The sequence below is a fragment of the Phoenix dactylifera genome, chromosome 8 (assembly GCF_009389715.1).
Source record: "Phoenix dactylifera cultivar Barhee BC4 chromosome 8, palm_55x_up_171113_PBpolish2nd_filt_p, whole genome shotgun sequence".
NCBI lineage: Eukaryota > Viridiplantae > Streptophyta > Magnoliopsida > Arecales > Arecaceae > Phoenix > Phoenix dactylifera.
Genome location: NC_052399.1, coordinates 24,271,984 through 24,292,433, shown reverse-complemented (window position 1 = coordinate 24,292,433; position 20,450 = coordinate 24,271,984). Strand labels below are relative to the sequence as shown.

Genomic DNA, 20,450 nt, shown 5'->3' with positions numbered 1-20,450 from the left:
CCAATGTCCCACCCATTCCTTCAACCTGCAATAGGTTTATATATTTGTCATGAATGGACTAGCACTAAGAATCCAATGCCATGATGTCAAGTAATTATATATAAATGGCCTATTATCCTAGTTCTACACCAAGCTGAAAAGGTAACACTGTAAGACAACACTATAAGCTCAAGTAGACACCGTTCAACTAGTCCAAAGAAAGAACAGAAGAGCCAACAAGACATGATTGAGAAAAACCAAGAACCCACAAGATTACTTGATAGGAGTCAAAAGATCTTCTTCTTCTTTTTGAAGAAAAACAAAAAATAAAGATGAACATTTCAAGCCTCCACTTCTGCTTAATGAGATATATAGGGCAGTTCTAAGTGCTGAAATTGATGATTGATGCATGACCATTACATGATTTTGCTCTTAACAATATCCATGAACAATGCCATGTCACAGCTACAGCCAACAATACGATTCAGCTTCATGAACAATACTATCGCCCATCCAACTAACACACTGAGTGATTGCATCTTGACAATATAGTATGCCTAAGCTAAATATTTATGAACCAGAGAGCAGAACTAAAAAAATTTATAGAAACAATTCTAATAAAACTGAGACCCAAGTAACATCCATGAAGCAAATTCAAATCTGATACGATGAGGCATTCCAGTTTATCATAAGAACAAAATATAAAAAGCAAAGTGAACAATAAATCTACTACTACAATATCAACTGCATTTAAAATATGCACACGCCAATAAATGCTTATCATATACGTGCCATGTGCACAACAGCCAACCCCCAATTTTTGTGCAGGCCTTGGCACAAATGGCAAATGGACTCACACTTCACACATTCATGAACATAAGTGTAGCATCAATAAATAAAGGCGTAGTATTACCTACTTCTAACAAGTTCCATACTAAAAGACTGAATTAATAATATATCATGGTGATAGAAAACAGAGAAGACTTCTTATAAAGATGTTCATGAAAGAGTGATGCCACAGTCTTGCAATGTTGAAACACCACTGCTTAGACTTTCAGTACCACCAGCCATGCAAGAACATCGAACTTGTAAGTCCTCTTCATAACTATAACCTTCATGACATAAATCCAGTAACTGCATCATTAATCAATCTACAGAAGATAAAATTTGTATTTTGCTAAAAATCATCCAATTAACTTGCAACTGTATAGAAATGTGGACCCAATAAACAGAAAAGATCATGAAAATTCAAAAGATAAATAGAAGAAAAAAATATGAGACTTCAAGGTGCAGACATCCAACAACCAACACAAGTCATTGGATCGGCCTCTCAGAACCAATCTATCCTGCACATCTGACTAAGCTTCTCCTGCACTGAAGACGACATCCAGCCCCTTAGTGCCCCATCCAACCCCACATACCTCAAAGACCGACAGGCCAACACTGTATGCTCAACATCATCAGCAGAGACATTACAACAAGAAACTAACACAAGGATCTCCAACGATCCGTGGCCTGAGAATGATCGGATCCCCTCACCAGTGATCAGTTCGCAACCTGCCACATTCATCTTCACCAGATTCCTGCAGTTCCGAGCCACAGCAAAGAGTGTCACATCTGATAGATTGATGATGTATGACAAATCCAATCTCGCGAGACTATGAACCGCAGCAAGGGCAACACCACCTATGTCAGTAATTGCTGAGCCACACTCTGCCAGATTCAATTCCTGCAAACCAGACATCTCCGACAACATACAGACACCAGTATCTGTAATCTGATGGCATTCAGAGAGATCCAGTTTCCTTAGAGTTCTCGACGACGATCCCATGGCCAAATAACACAAGCCCAAATCTGTCACCAAGGTGCATCCTTGGAGGCACAAAACTGTCAACGAGCTCAGCATGCTAATCGCGCTGAGCGCCATATTGGTGATGCTATCACACCATGACAGATCAAGAACTGATAAATTCCTGGCATTCCTTGCTAGGGCAATCACACCGACATCTGCGATTCCTTTTCTCCTTCTTAGGGTGACATTCATCAGCTGCCGGCACCCGGCAGCAACGGCACGCAACCCATTATCACTGACATCATCCAATTCCGATTCCTCGAATTCTCGAGACGCCATGAGGTTTAGATGGACATTCAGGTTGAGCGTTCGGAGATTGGGGCACGTTGTCGCCACGGTCTCAAGGCTGAAATCAGGAATTCTCTTGCCGGTCTCGAGGGTTACTAGATTCGGGAACCTTGGGAGGAAAGAAGGCATGAATGCAGGTTCGAGGACTCGAAGAGAAGCGCGGGTGAGGCCCTCCACTCTCGCCCACTGCCTCGAGACCTCCGAGCAAGATTGGCGGTCTCTTCTATCGGTGACCCTCTTCAGCACGAACCCTAGCAAGTCGTCCCCGAATCTCTCCATCAATAAAACCTAATTCTCGAAACCCTAGGATAATGGAACAGTGGCGAAAGATCGAAACTTTAGATCCCTAGATGAGATCTTTCCAAACTTGCGCAAATCAAGAAGAAGAAGAAGAAGAAGAAAAAGAGGAAGAATTTTTACGTGTTGGAATCGGCACCTCAATCTGATCTAGGGTTGAAGAATTCATAGGGAGAGCGAGAGCCAAGCCGTTGGCTTCGGGATCTTTCAGACCCCGAGATGGTAATGAGCGAAAGCCCTAGCTCGGTTTCGGGACAATTTCTAGATGGGTTGCACCTGGGTCGGTTCATAAAGCATCCACCGGCCTCCCCAACTGGAACCGGGCTCAAGGGGACCTGGGCCACCCAAATTGCGAGGCCCATCTGTTCGTACAAAGTACCGAGCCATTTACCCCACCTTTTATCTATTTTCCTTTCTTGTTCCAGAGTAGGAAAATGAAGTTGTCCAACACTTCAACTCGACATGAGATATTTCTACGCCAATAAAACACTTGTTGAAATTATTCTAATTCGCATTTTGGAACCTTTGCATGAGAAAGAATTCCTAGGGTGGGAGCCAATGCTTTGATTTGTGAAAAATATATAGCATTATTAATTTGTTATTATAATCACAACCCCTAGATCGTTTAATCAATTCAATGCGCATTGTTTTTTCTTTGTTTTTTTTTTTTAAAAAAAAGTCTAGGTGCTACATCATAGGCTTGTTTGTAGAAGAACGAAATGAACACAAGTAAGGTTACCTCATATTAATTCACAGAAGTTAGTAGCATAACTTTCTACCCAGGAAAAACCACTTCCGTAACCTTGGTTGCCCTGTTGAAAAGAGGAATTATAGATCAGAACTTTTGATAGCTAACTCAGATTCTTCTTCCATCACCCTAGTTTGCACTAAAAAGGAGTGAAGGATCATTTACATAAACTTGGCTCACAGCATCCATCCCTTAGCTCATGTAAAGCAAATAGCAGATGCACAACGGGATGGAATTTCTCCAAAATGAGACCTCAGCTAGGCTCAGATTAGCTAGTTTCATTAAAAGAAAAGACATAACAGCAAAATGAAATGCAGCTGCGATTTTATTAAATCCATCAGAGTTTGGGGAACCTGTGGCATTGAGAACATCACAACTGATTATGATACCAAGCAGTTCAACTATATAAGAATGTATTGTCCTATATTGAAATCCATTGAGCAGCCCTCTTTATCATTTCACTAAAATGGGTTTCAAGCCTCTTAACCAACAGTTCCCTCAATTTTTTTATGCGATGATGCACAGACCAGCAGGCTCTAGATTTTCCAAGATCAACTACATATTTGATTTGCACTAGAAACAACATGCTACTTTGAAGATTGTCTTTACTAAATAGGTTTTCAGAAAAGTCAAGTCTCCATTATTAACAGATCGATCTACAAAGTTTACCTTCACCACTGTTTCAGGGATTCAACATGCAGCATGGAAAGATCACCAAAAGTACTTCCTCCATAACATCTCCCATTAGTCGGTGGGCTTCCTTCTCTGACGTGCTTGGAAGAGCCAACTTGATAAACCAGTGTAATTTAGTAGGTTGCAACTAAAAAGTCCAGACAGTGTTTGACACATCAACTCAGCAATTTTCATCCCACATGTTAACCAGCAAGCAAATGAACTTGACAAGAGACAAATATTCATTATTATGGTAAGAGATGTTCTTGAGTTTCCTAGCACTTCAAATTTTTAATTTCAAGGTAAATTTAGAAACAAAAAGATACATTAAACCTGCACGAGAATAATGTGTCGATTTTTATTGCTAAGTGTCAGATAAATTTCTCCATTTTCAAACTCAATGAATGCATAGAATCAGATAAAGTTCTCCCTTTTCAGGCACAACGTTATACTGGATCCGTCATCCTCAAGATTGCATACATGCTATCGAATCAACTGACGTTACGAAGCATGGTGTAAACCATAATTAGCAAGAGGTTATGTGCAACCAGTAACATTAGCATTTAGTTCCTACATGATAAAGTTTTATGATTTTATGATGATTGAATGTTTAGATTTTGCTGCTTGGATTATCTCCATGGTGCTTCTAAATTGATGACGACATTCTGACATTTTGTTCATTACATGTGGTTAGTTCTGTCAGTGTTGCGAAAATTTTCACTTACATATATCAACTGCAGAAGATTTTTTTTTTGTAGGATGAGTATATGATACATTCCTTGTATAGATACATTCACGAGAAAAGCTGATGAGGACCAACAGAAGCAGAGTCCCATAATGCAACGCCGGCAGATGTTTTTCACTAATGAACTTCATAGGAACTTTTTCACAAGTTTCTTTTTCCTTCTGGTTCTTTTCGAATGCCATTCTCTAAAACATATCGAATTGTATTGACAATAACAAGTTTCTGATTTACTAAATCAATCTGTGGTACATTCTCATAACTGAAATCCCGTCTTCAGAGTCACCATGACTAGGAATTTTAATATGAATCTAGGATAAAGAAATCCATGAAGACAAAAATAATGCAGGCGAAAGAACATAATGAAACAAGCAGTTGCACCAATAATGAGTTTGGCTATGACTATATACAGTACCAAAGGCATCACTTTGGTAAAGAAAGCTGTTACTCTTCCGACTTCAAGAAGTTGTACACCAGAAATTATAGCACAATGATAGGACTGAATAACTTGGCAAAAAAAATTTAACAAAGATAAGTATTTTGTAACTAGTTACCAGATGTTCTACAATTTTATAGGTCACAAGATACCACAAAAGGTGCCTTATGAATTCTGACAACGGCACACCACATGAAAACTCAGCATTGATTCTTTTTGAAGAATAAAGATGTCTTTGTTTTTAATCCTAATGCCACACTGATAAAAAGACATCAGAAAATTTAAAAAAAATGGACGAGAAAAATACAAAAAATCATATGATATAAGAGAAATGAGATGCCAAGTGAAGTTAAAAATAAGTATAAATGCAGCTAAGATGAAACTATAAAACTGCACATCTGATAAATAGTGTCAAAATCAGAAAGCTTGGATGAAAATCTAGTTGCGTATGCACTTGCAAGTTGCAACTATACTTCAAGGACCTTGACAACATGCTAGACTGGTGAACAGAAGCCATATATCAGAAATATTTCTCTGATGTTAAGCAATAAGCCTTATTTCCCCATTCCCAATTACTTCATGATCTTTATTATTATTTACTGAATAAGCATGTTGCATCTATGCAAGGAAAAAAAACTTTTGAATGCAAGAGTGACTGATTAGTGTTTAAAACTAATACAATCAGCCAAAACTGATAAACCAGTGCATACAGTCCTAAATCAGTAGCTGTGCTGTTTGATTTTTTGTAGCAAAAAGCATATCAGACTGCAGATTAACTTTTATAGACTTCAGGGTAAAGTCACAAACTTCTGTTGCTTCGGGAGATAGCAACCATGGCAAAAGGCACTAAGCCTTAATCTTGGGGAATGCAATGTGTTCATTCTGAGTTTACCAGTTGACGGAGCAAGAAGCATCTACTTTGCAATGAATCCTGAAAAGGAATTGACCAAATATTAAAATAATACATGAATACCACCCAAGTGCACCACACTACACTGACAAGCTCAAATTTTACAACTACAAAAAAAATTCAGACAAATTGTTCTTTAACTGTCAGATAATAAAACCTCAGGACCACCTAAGCTACTTCAAAGCTCAAATTACTACTTGGAGGTAGCCAAACAAATAGTCTATGTTGCCACCCGCATTCCAAGATGATAGAAAGCTTCTAGTAAGGTAGAAGCAATTATATTTTATATCCAAAAGTAGATTGTTGCTGATAAAGATTAGCAATGCAACCTTTATGTTTTATCTCTAATTCACGGCTCAACGTATATTTCACCACCTTCTAAAATTATAAATCACAAGAAGTTTGTGTTTGGTCCTGAAACAAGAATTTTTCATTAAGGTAAATCTGACTAGCTCTCCACTAGCTTGGAAAGCAATGTTGTACATCATCTTCTTGTATGGATGACAGCCTATCTTTCACTAAGGCACTACACTAATATCAATGGTAGTAAGAAAATGTCTTGATACTCATAGCAACTAGTATGCAATATTTGAACAAGTAACCAAAATATCCTAGATTTAATCATCTAGATGCTTTATCCACAATATTCTAGGTCGATGAGAAAACTGATGAGATTTTGACACCATAGAGACATAAGAAAGGTTCCTAGTTGAAGGCTCAGGGCTCAAGATAATTGTTAGATGTTAGCTAAAATATGTGAACATGTAACAATTTTAAAAGCAAGGCCTATGGTTAAAGATGCTAGGGAACATGAGTTCTCAAAATTTCTTGAATGACATCAAGTAATGTAGGAGGAAAGAAAACAAATTACAAGATGGAAACATGCTAAGGAAGGAAGAGTTTGTGCTGTTGATATTTGCGAAGCTCAATTATTTATGATCTGAGCTACAGAAAACATCCTTTCAAACATATACTTAGTCATCTAGGCAATATATGATTCTTAATGTAATATAGCATATTGTAGGAGGATATCAAGCTTCGGCGTAGCGTAGCATAGCTTCCAAAATGACAAATAGGTCTAACTTATAGTTTTATTAGTTTTGTTCAATGCAATGCACATGATTGGAACTTGAAAATATAAGCATGTGAAGAAGGGAATGAAGTTTCAACATGTATGTAGTTGCATTGCACTCATGTGATGACAATAGTCAATTATCAGAGTTGTTAGCATAGAAATTTTTGTTTTTTATACTAAATATTCCGAAAATCAAATACAGTATGAAAAATAGTTGACCTTATCAAAGAAACCATCATTAATGAAAGATATGCATGTATTATCCTACCAAAAAAAGGTTAGGAAATAGGTAGAATTGGTAACATTTTGTCGCTCATTTATTCTTCCCATGATTACAATCGAGCACATTTCTCCTACATGTCATAAATCATTTTCTGGTTCCAAAGGCTTTAGTCCTATTATTGAAGCCAAGGATTTAAGTACTAGTACTAGCAACCATACTACCATCTTATTGGTATGGTATTGATGCAGGCTGAGATCAAACTTGGCCCAAGAACAAATTATCAAGGCCGAAGAACCTTCTGATGGTGAATATTGCATCTTGGTACCCTATCAACAATGAAGTGTCCACCATTAGAAGGCATTCGATGGTAGCTGCCTACTGTCCAAAGGATTCAGATATCTGAATCCCAGTCAACTGATGGTACTCCTTCACACCATCAGATCATCTGAAGTGACATAACTGGCATCAAAGGCCAACTAACTGCAGATAGATCACTGAGCGTTGAGACATCCTAGTTTGGTTAGCTTAGGAGTTGTTTTTCTTATTCTTTTTGGAATATGGGGGTACCTAGATATCCCTAGCATTGTAAGAACTCCAGAGCCTATAAATATACCCCTCTTGTACTTAGCTTTGAATGTTGAAAAATTATTAAAGCTTCTTTTACAGGTACACTTTGGTGTTCTCTTTTAACATGGCAAATACTGCACGATCTTGGTGGATTCTATGAATTGGCAAAGTGGCTAGTTGGTGGAGTCCTTGGTCGTGGAGCATCTCGAAGGTGTCAATTGGACGAGCCCTTGGCAACAACGAGGCCCTCTTCATAGCAAGGTAAGAAGCTGCTAGTTATTCCTTCTTCTAATTTCTTTCTTAGCATTAGACCCTCAGCCTTTAGTTTTCAAATTGATAACAGCTTTCAGTTATATTTACTTTTGTTACATAACCAGCTTTAGTCTTTTATTAGGTACTCTGAAGTTTGCGCTAGGCCCCTAGCCTACGTCAGGTACATTATAGGTTGGCATGGTATGATGCCATATTGACACATGATACAACTATCGGTGTCAACACACAAAAGTGCATACCATGTGTCTATTATCAGACAAAGAATGTACGTAAACTGGTAGCTTACTAGTATGGTATCGTACAATTTATACATGCACCCACTTAAACCCTTGATTGAAATAACTCCACCAACTAATGCTCATTCTATCTTCTATTTTGAAGTTTCATTAGAGTAAATGCTAAATATTTTATGAATAATAAATAGCTCATCAACTATTACTAGAATATACCCTATTAACCTGTCTATAAAGATGAGCTAAACAATCAACCACCTCCTCTCTACATATACATAGTATTTTCGGAATTAAACAAGCAATTAAAAAAAAAGCCATAAGATTCCACCATAGTAAATTCATACCTATCCAATTTAAATACATATAATTAATATTGCCACTCAAATGTTTGAGAACGACTCACGTTGACAATGACATCACTAGAAATTTGCAGATGCTTGAATATGCCTTCATCTTGAATCTTCCCATTACAACATCAAGAAACTGCCTATAAAAATCAGTTAAGGGTTTGAAAGAAAAGAAGCCACGGTATTGGCTGCAGGATTTAGAACCTACATGTCCCTAGTGTCATTCATATTTGGGCACTGGCATACTAGGAGCCTACCAAAGAGAATCCAGTCAAGATTCTCTGCATGATCATCATTGTCATCATTTTGTTCCATACCGACCATATCCCATCCCATCATTAGAGGGGCCTATTGAGCTTAACATTGGGCAGCACTGCTGAGTTCGTGCTTTGAGATGTAGATTGCATCATCTGTCTGCCTTAAGGTCATGGCCTGAGCTTCACTAGTGGAAACAATCTCATGCCCCTTGACACAAGGAAGTGAGATGAGGGAAAGAGTGGAGAGACAGAAAATGAAAGAGGTGGCTAGCGGCAAGACGAGGTAAACACATTTACTTGTAAACTTTGCTCCCCACATGGTATAAACCATGCTAGATTTTATATATACCTTTCACATGAGAATTTCACATCAATTGAGACCTTAGTTTGTATCAGTATTAAGCAATCACCATCGAGCATTTGCTCAGATAGTATCACCCTTGCCACTTGGACAAGGGGGCAAGGGTTCGATTTTGGTTGGAGTCAATCCCCCGAAGGTGGGCGGACATAGGGTAGAAAAGGTAGGATTAGCCCCTCCTAATCTCAAAAAAAAGGAAAAAATGAGTATTGAGCTTTCAACAATAACATATATCTGAAATATTAGTTCTTATTATTTTGGTGAATTTTTTTCATTGATATATCATGATATGTTGGCCAATATGATACAAACATGTTCTTCTGAGATTTCTAAATCAGTTGCTTAGAAACTTCTTAATCTAATCTCTTGACCAACACTTCCTTAGTCTACCTCCCTCCTACACTTACCTCCTCGATTATCCAATTTAAAATTTTTAGATTTTTATTCTCAGCCAAGATAAATCTATATCTTGGCTCGCCTTCATATTGCCAACCCACTAAGATGATCATTAGGGATAGAGAAAAGAGTGGCCATGTCCCCCATCCCACCCCACCTATCGAAAAAAATAGTTTTAATTGCAATTGGATGATAAATTTATTTTTGGATCTAAATGAACTATAGATCAACATCAGAATCTAGTTTTGAATATATATGACATCTGTCATAGTAGCATATCTTGGAAAGGCCCTTTTTATACGATACTGAAGCCTTGTGCAGTAAGGAATATAATCTCTTAATTGTTAGTCACCAAATCATATATGTTCTCTCTCTCATAAACCCCATATCTTCTCAATGTTCTACCGATCATATGTTATTGTTTTCTCCTAGTCTTTCAACTTAACATTCAGGTATTGGAGACTCGTATACAGCAACCATGAAGTTTTCAAATCAAATCATCCACGTGTCTCTCTTCTATAATTTTTCTATCATGGAAGTGAGGCTAAGGTCATGCTTATCATTTTATACAATAGTAATATTTGGGAGGCCTGATATGATCTATCTAGTCATCATAACAATTGCTTCAACAATATGAGACACATGATTATTTTACGAAAACCTTTTTGAGATTAAATTACTTTAGGAAAAGTTATATAAAATGTCGACCTGTCATGATGGTACATATACATTAATAACAAAATAGTTCATTTTCATGAAAGTAAATCAGCTTGTGGAACTTATTGAAAATCTTTGTTTTGAATTGATCAAGGACTTGGATTACAAAATTAAAATAACTCAAATGAATTAATAAAGCCATAATTAGATGGAATGCTTATTAATGAAATATTATGTTAATTAACTAGAGACCTATCATCTTTTAACAACTACTGCATTAGAACCACACTGGAACATAGTCTAAAAACTTGCCGAGTCAACTCAAACCTCAACCAAGTTAACCCGACTCAACAAGTTTTTGGGCCCTCGGTAGGAGACTCAGGCTTGTGTAAAACTCATATTCCTGATCAATCTTGACTCGATTTACTCGCTGAGTTACTTGAAACTCAGTTTAGTCATTTGACTCAATTGAATCTTGAACACTAACTACAATCTGTTTCAATACCCCAATTTTTCAGATTTCTCTCAAAGCAAGTCATTCGAGGGTGTTTTTTAGCATATTTGGCATAAAAATATAACAATACAAATGAAATGTGAAGGTCTGGGGTTTCTGCTAGTCATGCTCCCCAAGCACTTAACACCAACATGCAAATAATAGTTGATAACATGTCAAATAGTTATTGGTATATCTTAATTTCTTTAATTTAATTATTGAATTAATATATTGATACTGTGCACAATAAATTATATAACTCTATTTTGTCCTTAAAAACTAGTATTCAATAACAAATATGTGTATGTGTGTGTGTTTAATTATATGTTTATGTACTGTGTTTTGATGTTCAAGATTCATTGGGTACTTGACCGAGTCTTTAAATCAACTTTGACTTGGCTGACTTTCGAGTAGAGTCGAATCAAGTCAAGTTTTTGGGCTTTCAAACTATGCACGGGAATAATCCTAGATCTGTCTTTGTGAGCATGGAATTCAAGATGAAAAACTTGCTTTCACATAGATTCGGTTTCATAGATGGAATTCATTCATTTTATTTAAGAAATTCTAGCAATTAATTCTCATAGCATCTTATGAAACTTCTATGGCGATACTAGCTGTATAAAATCTGTGAATCACTAACCATTTAATGGAATGCTACCAGCACATACCCTGTGAACCACCAGATCTCAAATTGATATCTATTCGAATTTAACTGCACATAATTATCACCACTTTCCGACAGCTTCAGCATGGTGTCTATCGGGGATGCAAGAATGAGTGACAAGCCGGAACTTTCGCCATTAATACATGCACAAACGCGTAACGGTCTCGAACCTTCCAAATTAAATTCATCAGTCAAGAAATTTCTTATAGGGTTTGGGAAGCATACCCCCAAGAAGTCGACTCCGCGTCGAGTCCGGCCACATATTCCGGAATCCAGAACAACCCTAACGCCGTCCATGTCCGGGCACCGGCACGCCCGGAGCCCACCGGAGAGGGTCCGACCGATGCCCTCAGCGCCACCGATGTCATGCCGTCCCATACCACTCTTACCTAAAGATCCCGCCGCAGACGGGGCATTTTCTGGTCGCTGCCGCAACAATAACCACGATCTGGCGGCTGGAAACCCCGCTGTAAGAAAACGAAGGCATCAAAAGCTGAGGGAAGCGGAGGGGCCGAGGAGGGTGTTCCAGGTAACGAGGATTGAGAAGGGTGTTCCAGGTAACGAGGATTGAGAAGGATAGGGCAAAATTCTTGGAGGAAGAGAACCGAAGCCGAGCTCAATCATCAGGGAATCTTGGGGCAACACGGTGCTCGGGGCGCAGCAATCCTAACACGGCCTCGAACGGGGAGATCGATTATTTTGTGTTTTCTTATTTTATTTTCTATTTCTTCTGGACTTCTTGTAGTGTAGCGGCACAAAGGTGCTTTTGGCTAATCTAATGAAGGCAAGCTTAAATCAAGTACTTCGTTCTTTTTCCAACAGCTGGTGCTTATTTTTGATGTCGGAGCAATTTGCGAGTGCTTACATACATGTGTTGTTTCTATAGGATGGTTTTTCTGAAGAACGCTAGTGAGAGGATATGGACACTCTCTTTCTACTGAATCCACATTATTGTGGTTAACATGAGGGAAAAAGGAATATCAGAATATGTCTATTAGATAGCCACTAGATAAATAGAAATCATGAAAAAGACTGACAGGTATTGGATAAAAAATTTATATTAGTTGGATAAATCAAATCTACCGTTTGTCAAGAGCATGATGAGGGGTTTTCTTGCAGATGGATAAATCTCCAATCCTACAAAAATGCATCCATAATTAGTTAAGGAGACATCAAAATAAAATTTATTTAACAGTGCCAGCTCAGGTCGCAAACTTAATATGAGCCTATTAATGCAAGTAATTAACAGTTAAGATTAGCTGGATAATTACATCAGAAGGGAAGAAGAAATATGAAGACAAATGAATCATAATAAGAAGCTTGACAGCATCCATAAGGAATGTACCTGTGTCATGATAGTAACAGGGAAGACGAAAAAAGAGAAATAGGTAACCAATTCCATTTCTGAGGATTGCAAATTCATCCTATTCCTGTTGTTCAAACCCAAAGAACTAACACGAACCAAGTGATGCCCCAATGCCACGATAGGGGGGCATCAAGCCACGATCATGAAGCCCCAAAGCCACCAAGGCATGAGAAGATGGAATGATCCAAGAGACTGCCATGCATGGAAGTGGGAAAGGTGAAGAGCAAGCCGATCACTTTGATCATTGGTCTCTGGTCACAGTTGCCAAGCTCGCCACTCACAAGTAGAAGAACCAGGACTCCCAAGAAGAAACAGTGATTCCAATCTTAAAACATCAAACAGTGACTGGTCTTGTTGCAATCACAGCAGCCTCTCTTATGTAGTCTAACAACTGGGTTCATCTGGTGCTCAGAGACTGGATCAGAAGGAGAAGTCATGTTGGTACGAAAGTACAAAAATCATATGATACAAGAGAAAATGAGATGATAAGGAAAGTTGAAAATCAATATAAATCCACCAAAGTAAGATGTAACTCAAAAGTTCCCATCTGAAAAAAAATGCTACAATCATACTGCATGGATGAAAAATCTAATTTCGTATGCACCTGCAGCTACTCTTCATGGAGCTTGACTACATGTTGGACTGATGAACAGAAGTCCACCATCCAAAATCTTTCTCTGACACTCTATAATAACTATTAAGCAAACTGCCAACATAAAAATAAAAAAGCAAAAAGATTATTTTCTCAGATCCAGACACTTCATGATCACTGTTATTATTTACTGAATAAACAAACTTCGGTCCATGCAAGGAAAATATTTAAAAATGCACCAGTAACTAGCTATAGCTTAAAATTGATACAATCAGCTAAAAACTGATAAACCACTGTGGATACTGTGCAAAATCAGTCACCATGCTGATAGATTCTTGTCAGGAACTACCAAGCAAAATATCGACCATAAAAAACATGTCCGATTGTGTATGATTGTGCAAAATCGATCAGTCACCATGCTGATAGATTCTTGTCAGACACCAAAGCTACCTTAAAACTCATAAGCGCTACTTAGAGAATAGAGATATCCAAACAAATATTCTGTGTTGTCACCGAGCATTCTTTGATGGTTAAAGGTTTCGAGTAACATAGCTGTATTTATATTTTGTACTCCAAAAGTAGATTACTGCTGAAGAAGCTTTAGCAGTGCATCCCATATTTAGTCTCACAGGTGGTTTCTCCACAATGTTACAGGTTGACATAAAAATTGACAGGATTCAGACATGACAGAGACATGGAACTATGCAAGCAGGCATACACAAGATGACTACTCAAAGAATCAAAGCTCGAGATAATTGTCAGATGCTAAAAAGTATTAACATGGGGCAATTTTGAAAGCAAGGCCTATGTTGAAGACACCAGGGAAGGGAATGTGACTTCTCAAAATATGTAGGATGACATCAAGTAATGTAGGAGGGCAGAAAACAAGTCGCAAGCTGAACACATGCCAAGGAAGACAGTTTGTGGCATTGATATTTGGAAACCTCAATTGTTTATGGTCTCAGCTAGGGAGGATGAAGATTGTGCTCTAAAACATATTGTACTTAATAATATGGTGTACATATTGTACTTCAGCATACCATAGCATAGCTACCAAAATGCCAAATAGGTCTTCTTTATACTTCTGCTAGCATTATCTAATGCTACATGATGGTAAGTCGAAAATATATGCACGTGAAGAAAGTAATGAAGTTGCAAAGTGGAATGTGATGCTGATAATAAATTGTCAGGGTTATGATCATGGGATTTCTGTTTCATATGCTAAACATTAAATACGTCATGAAGAATGAATGACCTTATCAAAGCAATGATCATTGAGGGGAGAGATACGAGTATGATTCTACAACCAAAAAATAGGAAACAGTGACAATGATAGAGATAGGTGGAACTGAAAGTACATAGTGTCATTCTTTTTTTTTTTTGTGTGTGTGTCTATGATATGCAGTCCATCTTAATGTTCCCACATGGCATAAGTCATTTTAGAGATTATAGATAATATTCGCATAGTTTTGGTTTTGAAGGTTCAAATCTTATTATTGACGCCAAAGGCTGAAATACATATAGCAATACTCATAATGATAACCATCTAGTACAGTACAATATGAATTGGCATGGTACCATACTATACTAACACACTATATGCCCATTGGTGCCAACACCACAAAAGTGAAGTGCATGTACTGGTGCCAATACCTCGATATGGATCAATATGGCAGGTATGTGCCATAACTTAGACCCTTGATTGAAACAATTATATCAATTCATGCTCATTGTATCTTCTATTTGAAATGCTACATATTTTACAAATCATAAATATTCTATCAGCTATTACCAATAGATACCTTATTAACAAATCACAAAGATAAGCTAAATAATCGACCACCTCCTCATATATACATAATATCAAGGATGGCCAAACTGTGCCGAACTAGCCAATTCGAGGTATACCAAACCGAACCGGGGATTGGCACGGTTCAGCTTATAAATTAGAGATGGGCTAGGTTAGGATTCCTTCGCATTCATCTCTCTCTGTCGTTTGCTCGATTCGCCCTCACTGCCCTCATCTCTCTCTCTCTCTCCCATTCGCTTGATTCGTCCTCCCCGCTCTTGTCTCTCCCATTCACTCGATTCACCCTCACCACCCTCACTGACTAGCAAATGTCCCAGCAAAGCCTCTCTCCTCTCCTCCCTCTCTTCCTCTCTCTCTCTCTCTCTCCCCCTCCCCTCGCTCGCCGACCCCCCTTTGCCTCCACAAGTACGGGTTTCCTCTCTCTCCCTCTCCCTCTCTCTCCCTCTCCCTATCCCTATTTCAATGCATTCTGGTCCAGTAGGGTATGGACCCATATCATCCATAGCAGTAGCCGAGCGATACGGGTCATGGTACCAGATAGGCAAACCTTGTACAATATTTTTAGAATTGAATAAGCAATTAAGAATGACAACCATAAGATTCCATGACATTAAATTCCTAGCAATCCACTTTAACTGCATATACATAACAAATACCACCACTCAAATGTTCGAGAACAACTCAGTTTGACAGCTACACCACCACAGTCCATAGATGGATGAATGTATGGTTATTTCAAAAACTTCCTATTCAATAAATTGTCAAGAATCTGCCTATAAAATCAATCAAGGGTTTGAAAGCATATTTAAATGATCAAAAGCCTTGGAATTGGCTATTAGATCTAGAAGCTAGGTGATCATAATGCCGTTCATATTTAGGCACCAACAAGATTGGGGCCCACCAGAGAGGGTTTGGTTGAGGTCCTTGGTGCCATTAGCATCACTTTGACACATACCATCTATACCTAAAAGATCTTATCCCACTGTTGGGAGGGCCCAAGAATTTTGATGTTGGCTGGCATTGTCATTTTTTTTTGCCCTTTGAGGGTACACGTCATCGCCCGTCTAACTCAAGGCCACAGCTTGAGCTTCAACAATGGAAATAACCACATGCCCCTTTATGCAACAAAAAGGGTCATAGAGGGAAGAATGAAGAAAAAGAAAAGGAAAGACGAGGATAGCGGCAACATATGGGAAACATATTGCTTATAAACTTCTCTTCTCACCTGGTATAGACCATTCTAGATTTTATATATACCTTCCACACAAGGTTTTCATCTTAATCAAGACCCCATTTTGTATTAATATTGAACAAAAAATAATATGACATATCAAAAGTATCGGTCCATATTATCTCAATTTTTATTTGACGTGTCACGATATATTCTCGAGTACGAGAGAAATATATCGACCAAGATTTCTAAATTAGTTGATCAGGTACTTTGTCTCATCTTTCGATGCACCTCCATAGTCCATTTTTCTCCTATACTCCCCTCCTCCTCGAATATTTAGTTGAAATTTTTAGATTTTCAATCTCTACCAATATAAATTAACATCTCGGTTCATCCCAGTACCGGCAATCCACCACAATGATCAACAGACATGGAGCAAAGACTAGCTATGCACCTACCGACCTAAAAAATCCACACACGCGCGCATGCACAGATTCTAAAGTATTGTTATACATGCCGACCTTAACCCCTATAATTCAGGATATTTTCCAACCTTAATCTTGCACAATGCACCAAACACTAACACCCCATTCCCCACCAAATAAAAAAAGAAAAATGGCCTAAATAGTAATTGGGCATTAAATTTATATGTGAATTTAAGCGAACTGTAGGTCAATACCAAATGAGTATATGGAACTAGTTGAAGCTTTTGTTTGAATTGATCAAGCACTTAGACAAAAAAATAGTTAGAGAACACCATTACATGAAGTTTTCAATGAAATCATCTAATTATCTCCTATTATTGAAGCATTTCATTGTATCTCCTATATGAAAGTTATATAGGAATATTTGCTATTTGTTGAGCCATTTCATCAATTGCTACCAGTACCAGCACATACCCTGTTAAAAAATCACAAAGATAACCTTAACAATCACCATCTCTTTTCTACAATATACATAGTATATCTTAGAATCAAGCAAGCATATCCAAACGAAATCCAAGAGATTCTACCACATCAAATTGATATCTATCCAAATTTAACAGATACCTACCCTGTTATCAGTACCAGATGTTCAAAGATGACTTCACTTTCTGACAGCTGGAGCATGGGGTATCTGGTGGGGGTGCAAGAACGCGCGACCATCTCGAAGCTTCACCATTTAATACATGCACCGGAGCATGACCATCTCGAACCTTATGCAAGAGCGCGGGACTGTCTCGAACCTTCGGAATTAAATGCATCATCCAAGAAATTGCCTATAAAAGCAGGGTAGGGTTTGGAAGCAGAGGACAAGAACCCAAGGCCAAGAGTCTTACACGCGATCCAGGGCAACCCTAATGCCCTCGAAATCCGGGCACCGACACGGCCGGAGCCCGCCGGAGAGGGTCCGACCGAGGCATCCATCGCCATGGTCGTAAACTCGTCCCATACCACCCGTACCTAAAGATTCCACCATTTCTTGGGCAGAGCCTTGCTCAGCGTCTCCAACCTGGCTCCTTCCGCCGGATCGAGGTCCGCCGTACGGCGGCGGATAGGAAGGAAATGAGAGGGAAGAAGATGGATGGAGGAGAGCGGGGAGAACGAGAGAAGGTGGATAACGAGCGCGAGAGGCGATGGCCGGGAAAGGGCGTGACGGAAGGCGGCGACGAGGAGAGCACCGTGGACGCAAGTTCTGATGAAAGAATCATGGGGCGGAGGACACGGGGTTCGCTCCGCGCACGCAACCGGACCGGACGAAAGATTTATTATTAATATTATTACCTTGTATTTCGTTTACTATTTTTTAATATTCTTTTATCTTCTAATAAGGGTTTGGGTAATAAAGCAAAATTAAGTGAAATTTTTGGAGCAGTTGTTGTGTGTCTTGTGTTCCAATTTTTTTTTTTAATATTCTATTGTCTTGTATTAGGCTTTGAGTTATCAAGCAAAATTAGTAAAATTTTTATAGTTAATGTCTTAATGATCTCCTAAAGTTGGTGCTCATGTATATTTAATGTTGTTGTGAGTACTTGGATACGTGTACTGTTGCATAGATCGCTATGACTGGTTTTGCTTTTTTTTTTTTATGGTGTTAAGATATGAATACTTTCTTTATATTAATCACTATCAGGTATTTATTACATAAAAAAACCCAATTAGAGAAGTATTTGATGGTTTATATATATATATTCTATTTACAACTAAAATGAAGGCTCAATTTGTTTTGGGCTCTCCATTCGCCAGGTGCACACCCATATTAATGATATTATTTTTACAGATTTTTATTTTGAATAATAAGTATTTCTCTTATTTAATATGGCACTCTATTTTGGATAATGTATTATGTATGCGCAGAATGACAACAGTCATTCATCAAACTCCTTGCTATTTGACGGATACTAATCATATTCATTAAAAATCCTTTAGTCTCAACAAGTTTATAAAATCTTAATGCTTTCCCTCTTGATAAATATTTTTTTATTTTTTGATAAATCAATATCTTGTAATACATCATTTGGTGTTATAATAGTTAGTTTTGATATCAATAACAACCATTATTATCAAGTGAAAGGTGATTAAAAAAGTATTATCATTATTTAATATTATTTTTATTTCTTTTATAATAGTTATCTTAATAATAATTTTAAATACTAAATTAATAAAGTAATATATTTTGTAGCAAATAACGTTGTTATTTGCTCTTATAGTTGCTACAAGAGGAAGAGAGGCATGTAATGATCATTTATTAATTGATATCTATTATAAGTAAGTATTGTATTATATATTCCTTTAATTATAAGTGAGTATAAGTGATAGATAATGAATATCTTACTATTATCAATTTTAATTATCAATTATATAAGTACCAATTATATCTGTACAATTAATATAAGTATAATTGGTGCTTCAGAATATTATCTAGCTAAAATAGACGTGTATTTCACTTATCTAAACTAATTTTACTATATCACTTTAGATATTTGATGGGAGTTTTTGCCTTGCTATCATTAAAATTAATTGCTTCATGTGCAATAAAAATTTATCTATTGAAGCCTTCTATTTTATATATTTTATTATATTTCTTTACTGCATTTCAAAAATTGTTGAAAAAATAAAAAGAGTATACCCTGCACATTGTATGGGTTATACACTAGTTATTTTTGAGATTTGTAGTTCAATGTAATTGCATCGGCAAATCTATTACATATTAAAAGCATGATACATGTTTTCTTACATTTTTCATTTAAATATACGACAACTCATATATTGATTTATAATTATTGTTGAACTTTCGTTATAAACTCATCAATTTTGAAGTGATCACTAGAGTAGCAGCTCATGACGCTAACTGCAAACCTAATGTGAACCAAACTAGTAACATGCAAGCATGGTTTTGTCATAAATTATTCTAATCATAAAAATCTATCTCACTCAACCCATTTCCTAACTAGGTCAGAATCAATTTAGAGCTCTAACACATTTAACCTATTTAGACGTGTTTAATAATCAAATTAGGTTAAGCTGATCCATTTAGAAGCCACTTAGAACATTTAATTAGGGTTGCTTTGGTTGGGTCTGCTAGGATAACCCAATCTTTTTCCCACTTTTTCCTCTTCTTGCAATTTGATAAACTATTAGCAGCACATGAACGGTTAAAAAATCTCAAAGATATCCGTACTAATTGTTTTCTGATTTTGTTGGTTGTTTCCATGTTTTATCGGATGAGCTACCGATGTAAAAAAAAAAAAAAAATCCACACTGTACCTAGAATTATATCTAGAATTTAACAAGCATATCACATCAGAATCCAAGAAATTCTTCCATAATAAATTGATATCCGATCAAACTATCGCGATTAAATGCATGCACAAACGCGGGCCTGTCTCGAACCTTCCAAATTACATGCACCGTTCAAGAAATCGCCGATAAATGCAGGCTAGGGATTGGGGCAAGAACTCAAAGCCTCGGCTCCGACCGGAGATCCAGAAGCCAGAACAGCCCGATGCCGTCAAGATACGGGCGCAGGCACGGTCGGAGCCCACCGGAGAGGATCCTGCGGAGG

General features: G+C 37.5%; 1 protein-coding gene across 11 annotated transcripts; it reads right to left on the bottom strand.

Moving 5' to 3' along the window:
• Positions 1 to 1,131: 1,131 nt before the first annotated feature.
• On the bottom strand, positions 1,132 to 18,410 carry LOC103710992 (F-box/LRR-repeat protein 2-like). 11 transcript variants are annotated; one of them, XM_039129339.1, is made up of 6 exons: positions 17,474 to 18,410; positions 13,438 to 13,539; positions 12,813 to 13,248; positions 12,551 to 12,604; positions 11,444 to 11,934; positions 1,132 to 5,945 (listed from the first exon to the last, which is right to left on the bottom strand). In XM_039129339.1, exon 6 carries the CDS (start codon positions 2,396 to 2,398, stop codon positions 1,310 to 1,312), a length of 1,089 nt encoding a protein of 362 aa, XP_038985267.1. In that variant the 5' UTR covers positions 2,399 to 5,945; positions 11,444 to 11,934; positions 12,551 to 12,604; positions 12,813 to 13,248; positions 13,438 to 13,539; positions 17,474 to 18,410; the 3' UTR covers positions 1,132 to 1,309. The 11 variants fall into 11 exon arrangements, with proteins under 11 accessions (XP_038985267.1, XP_038985262.1, XP_038985263.1 ...); XM_039129334.1 differs by having other exon boundaries at positions 11,444 to 12,604; positions 17,474 to 17,631; positions 17,725 to 18,410; XM_039129335.1 differs by having other exon boundaries at positions 1,132 to 2,422; positions 2,540 to 5,945; positions 11,444 to 12,604; positions 17,474 to 18,407.
• Between the last annotated feature and the right edge of the window lie 2,040 nt (positions 18,411 to 20,450).

Bases quoted from the DNA above. Each gene is read 5' to 3' on its own strand.
- LOC103710992 (XM_039129333.1), bottom strand. From the start codon at position 2,398: ATGGAGAGATTCGGGGACGACTTGCTAGGGTTCGTGCTGAAGAGGGTC.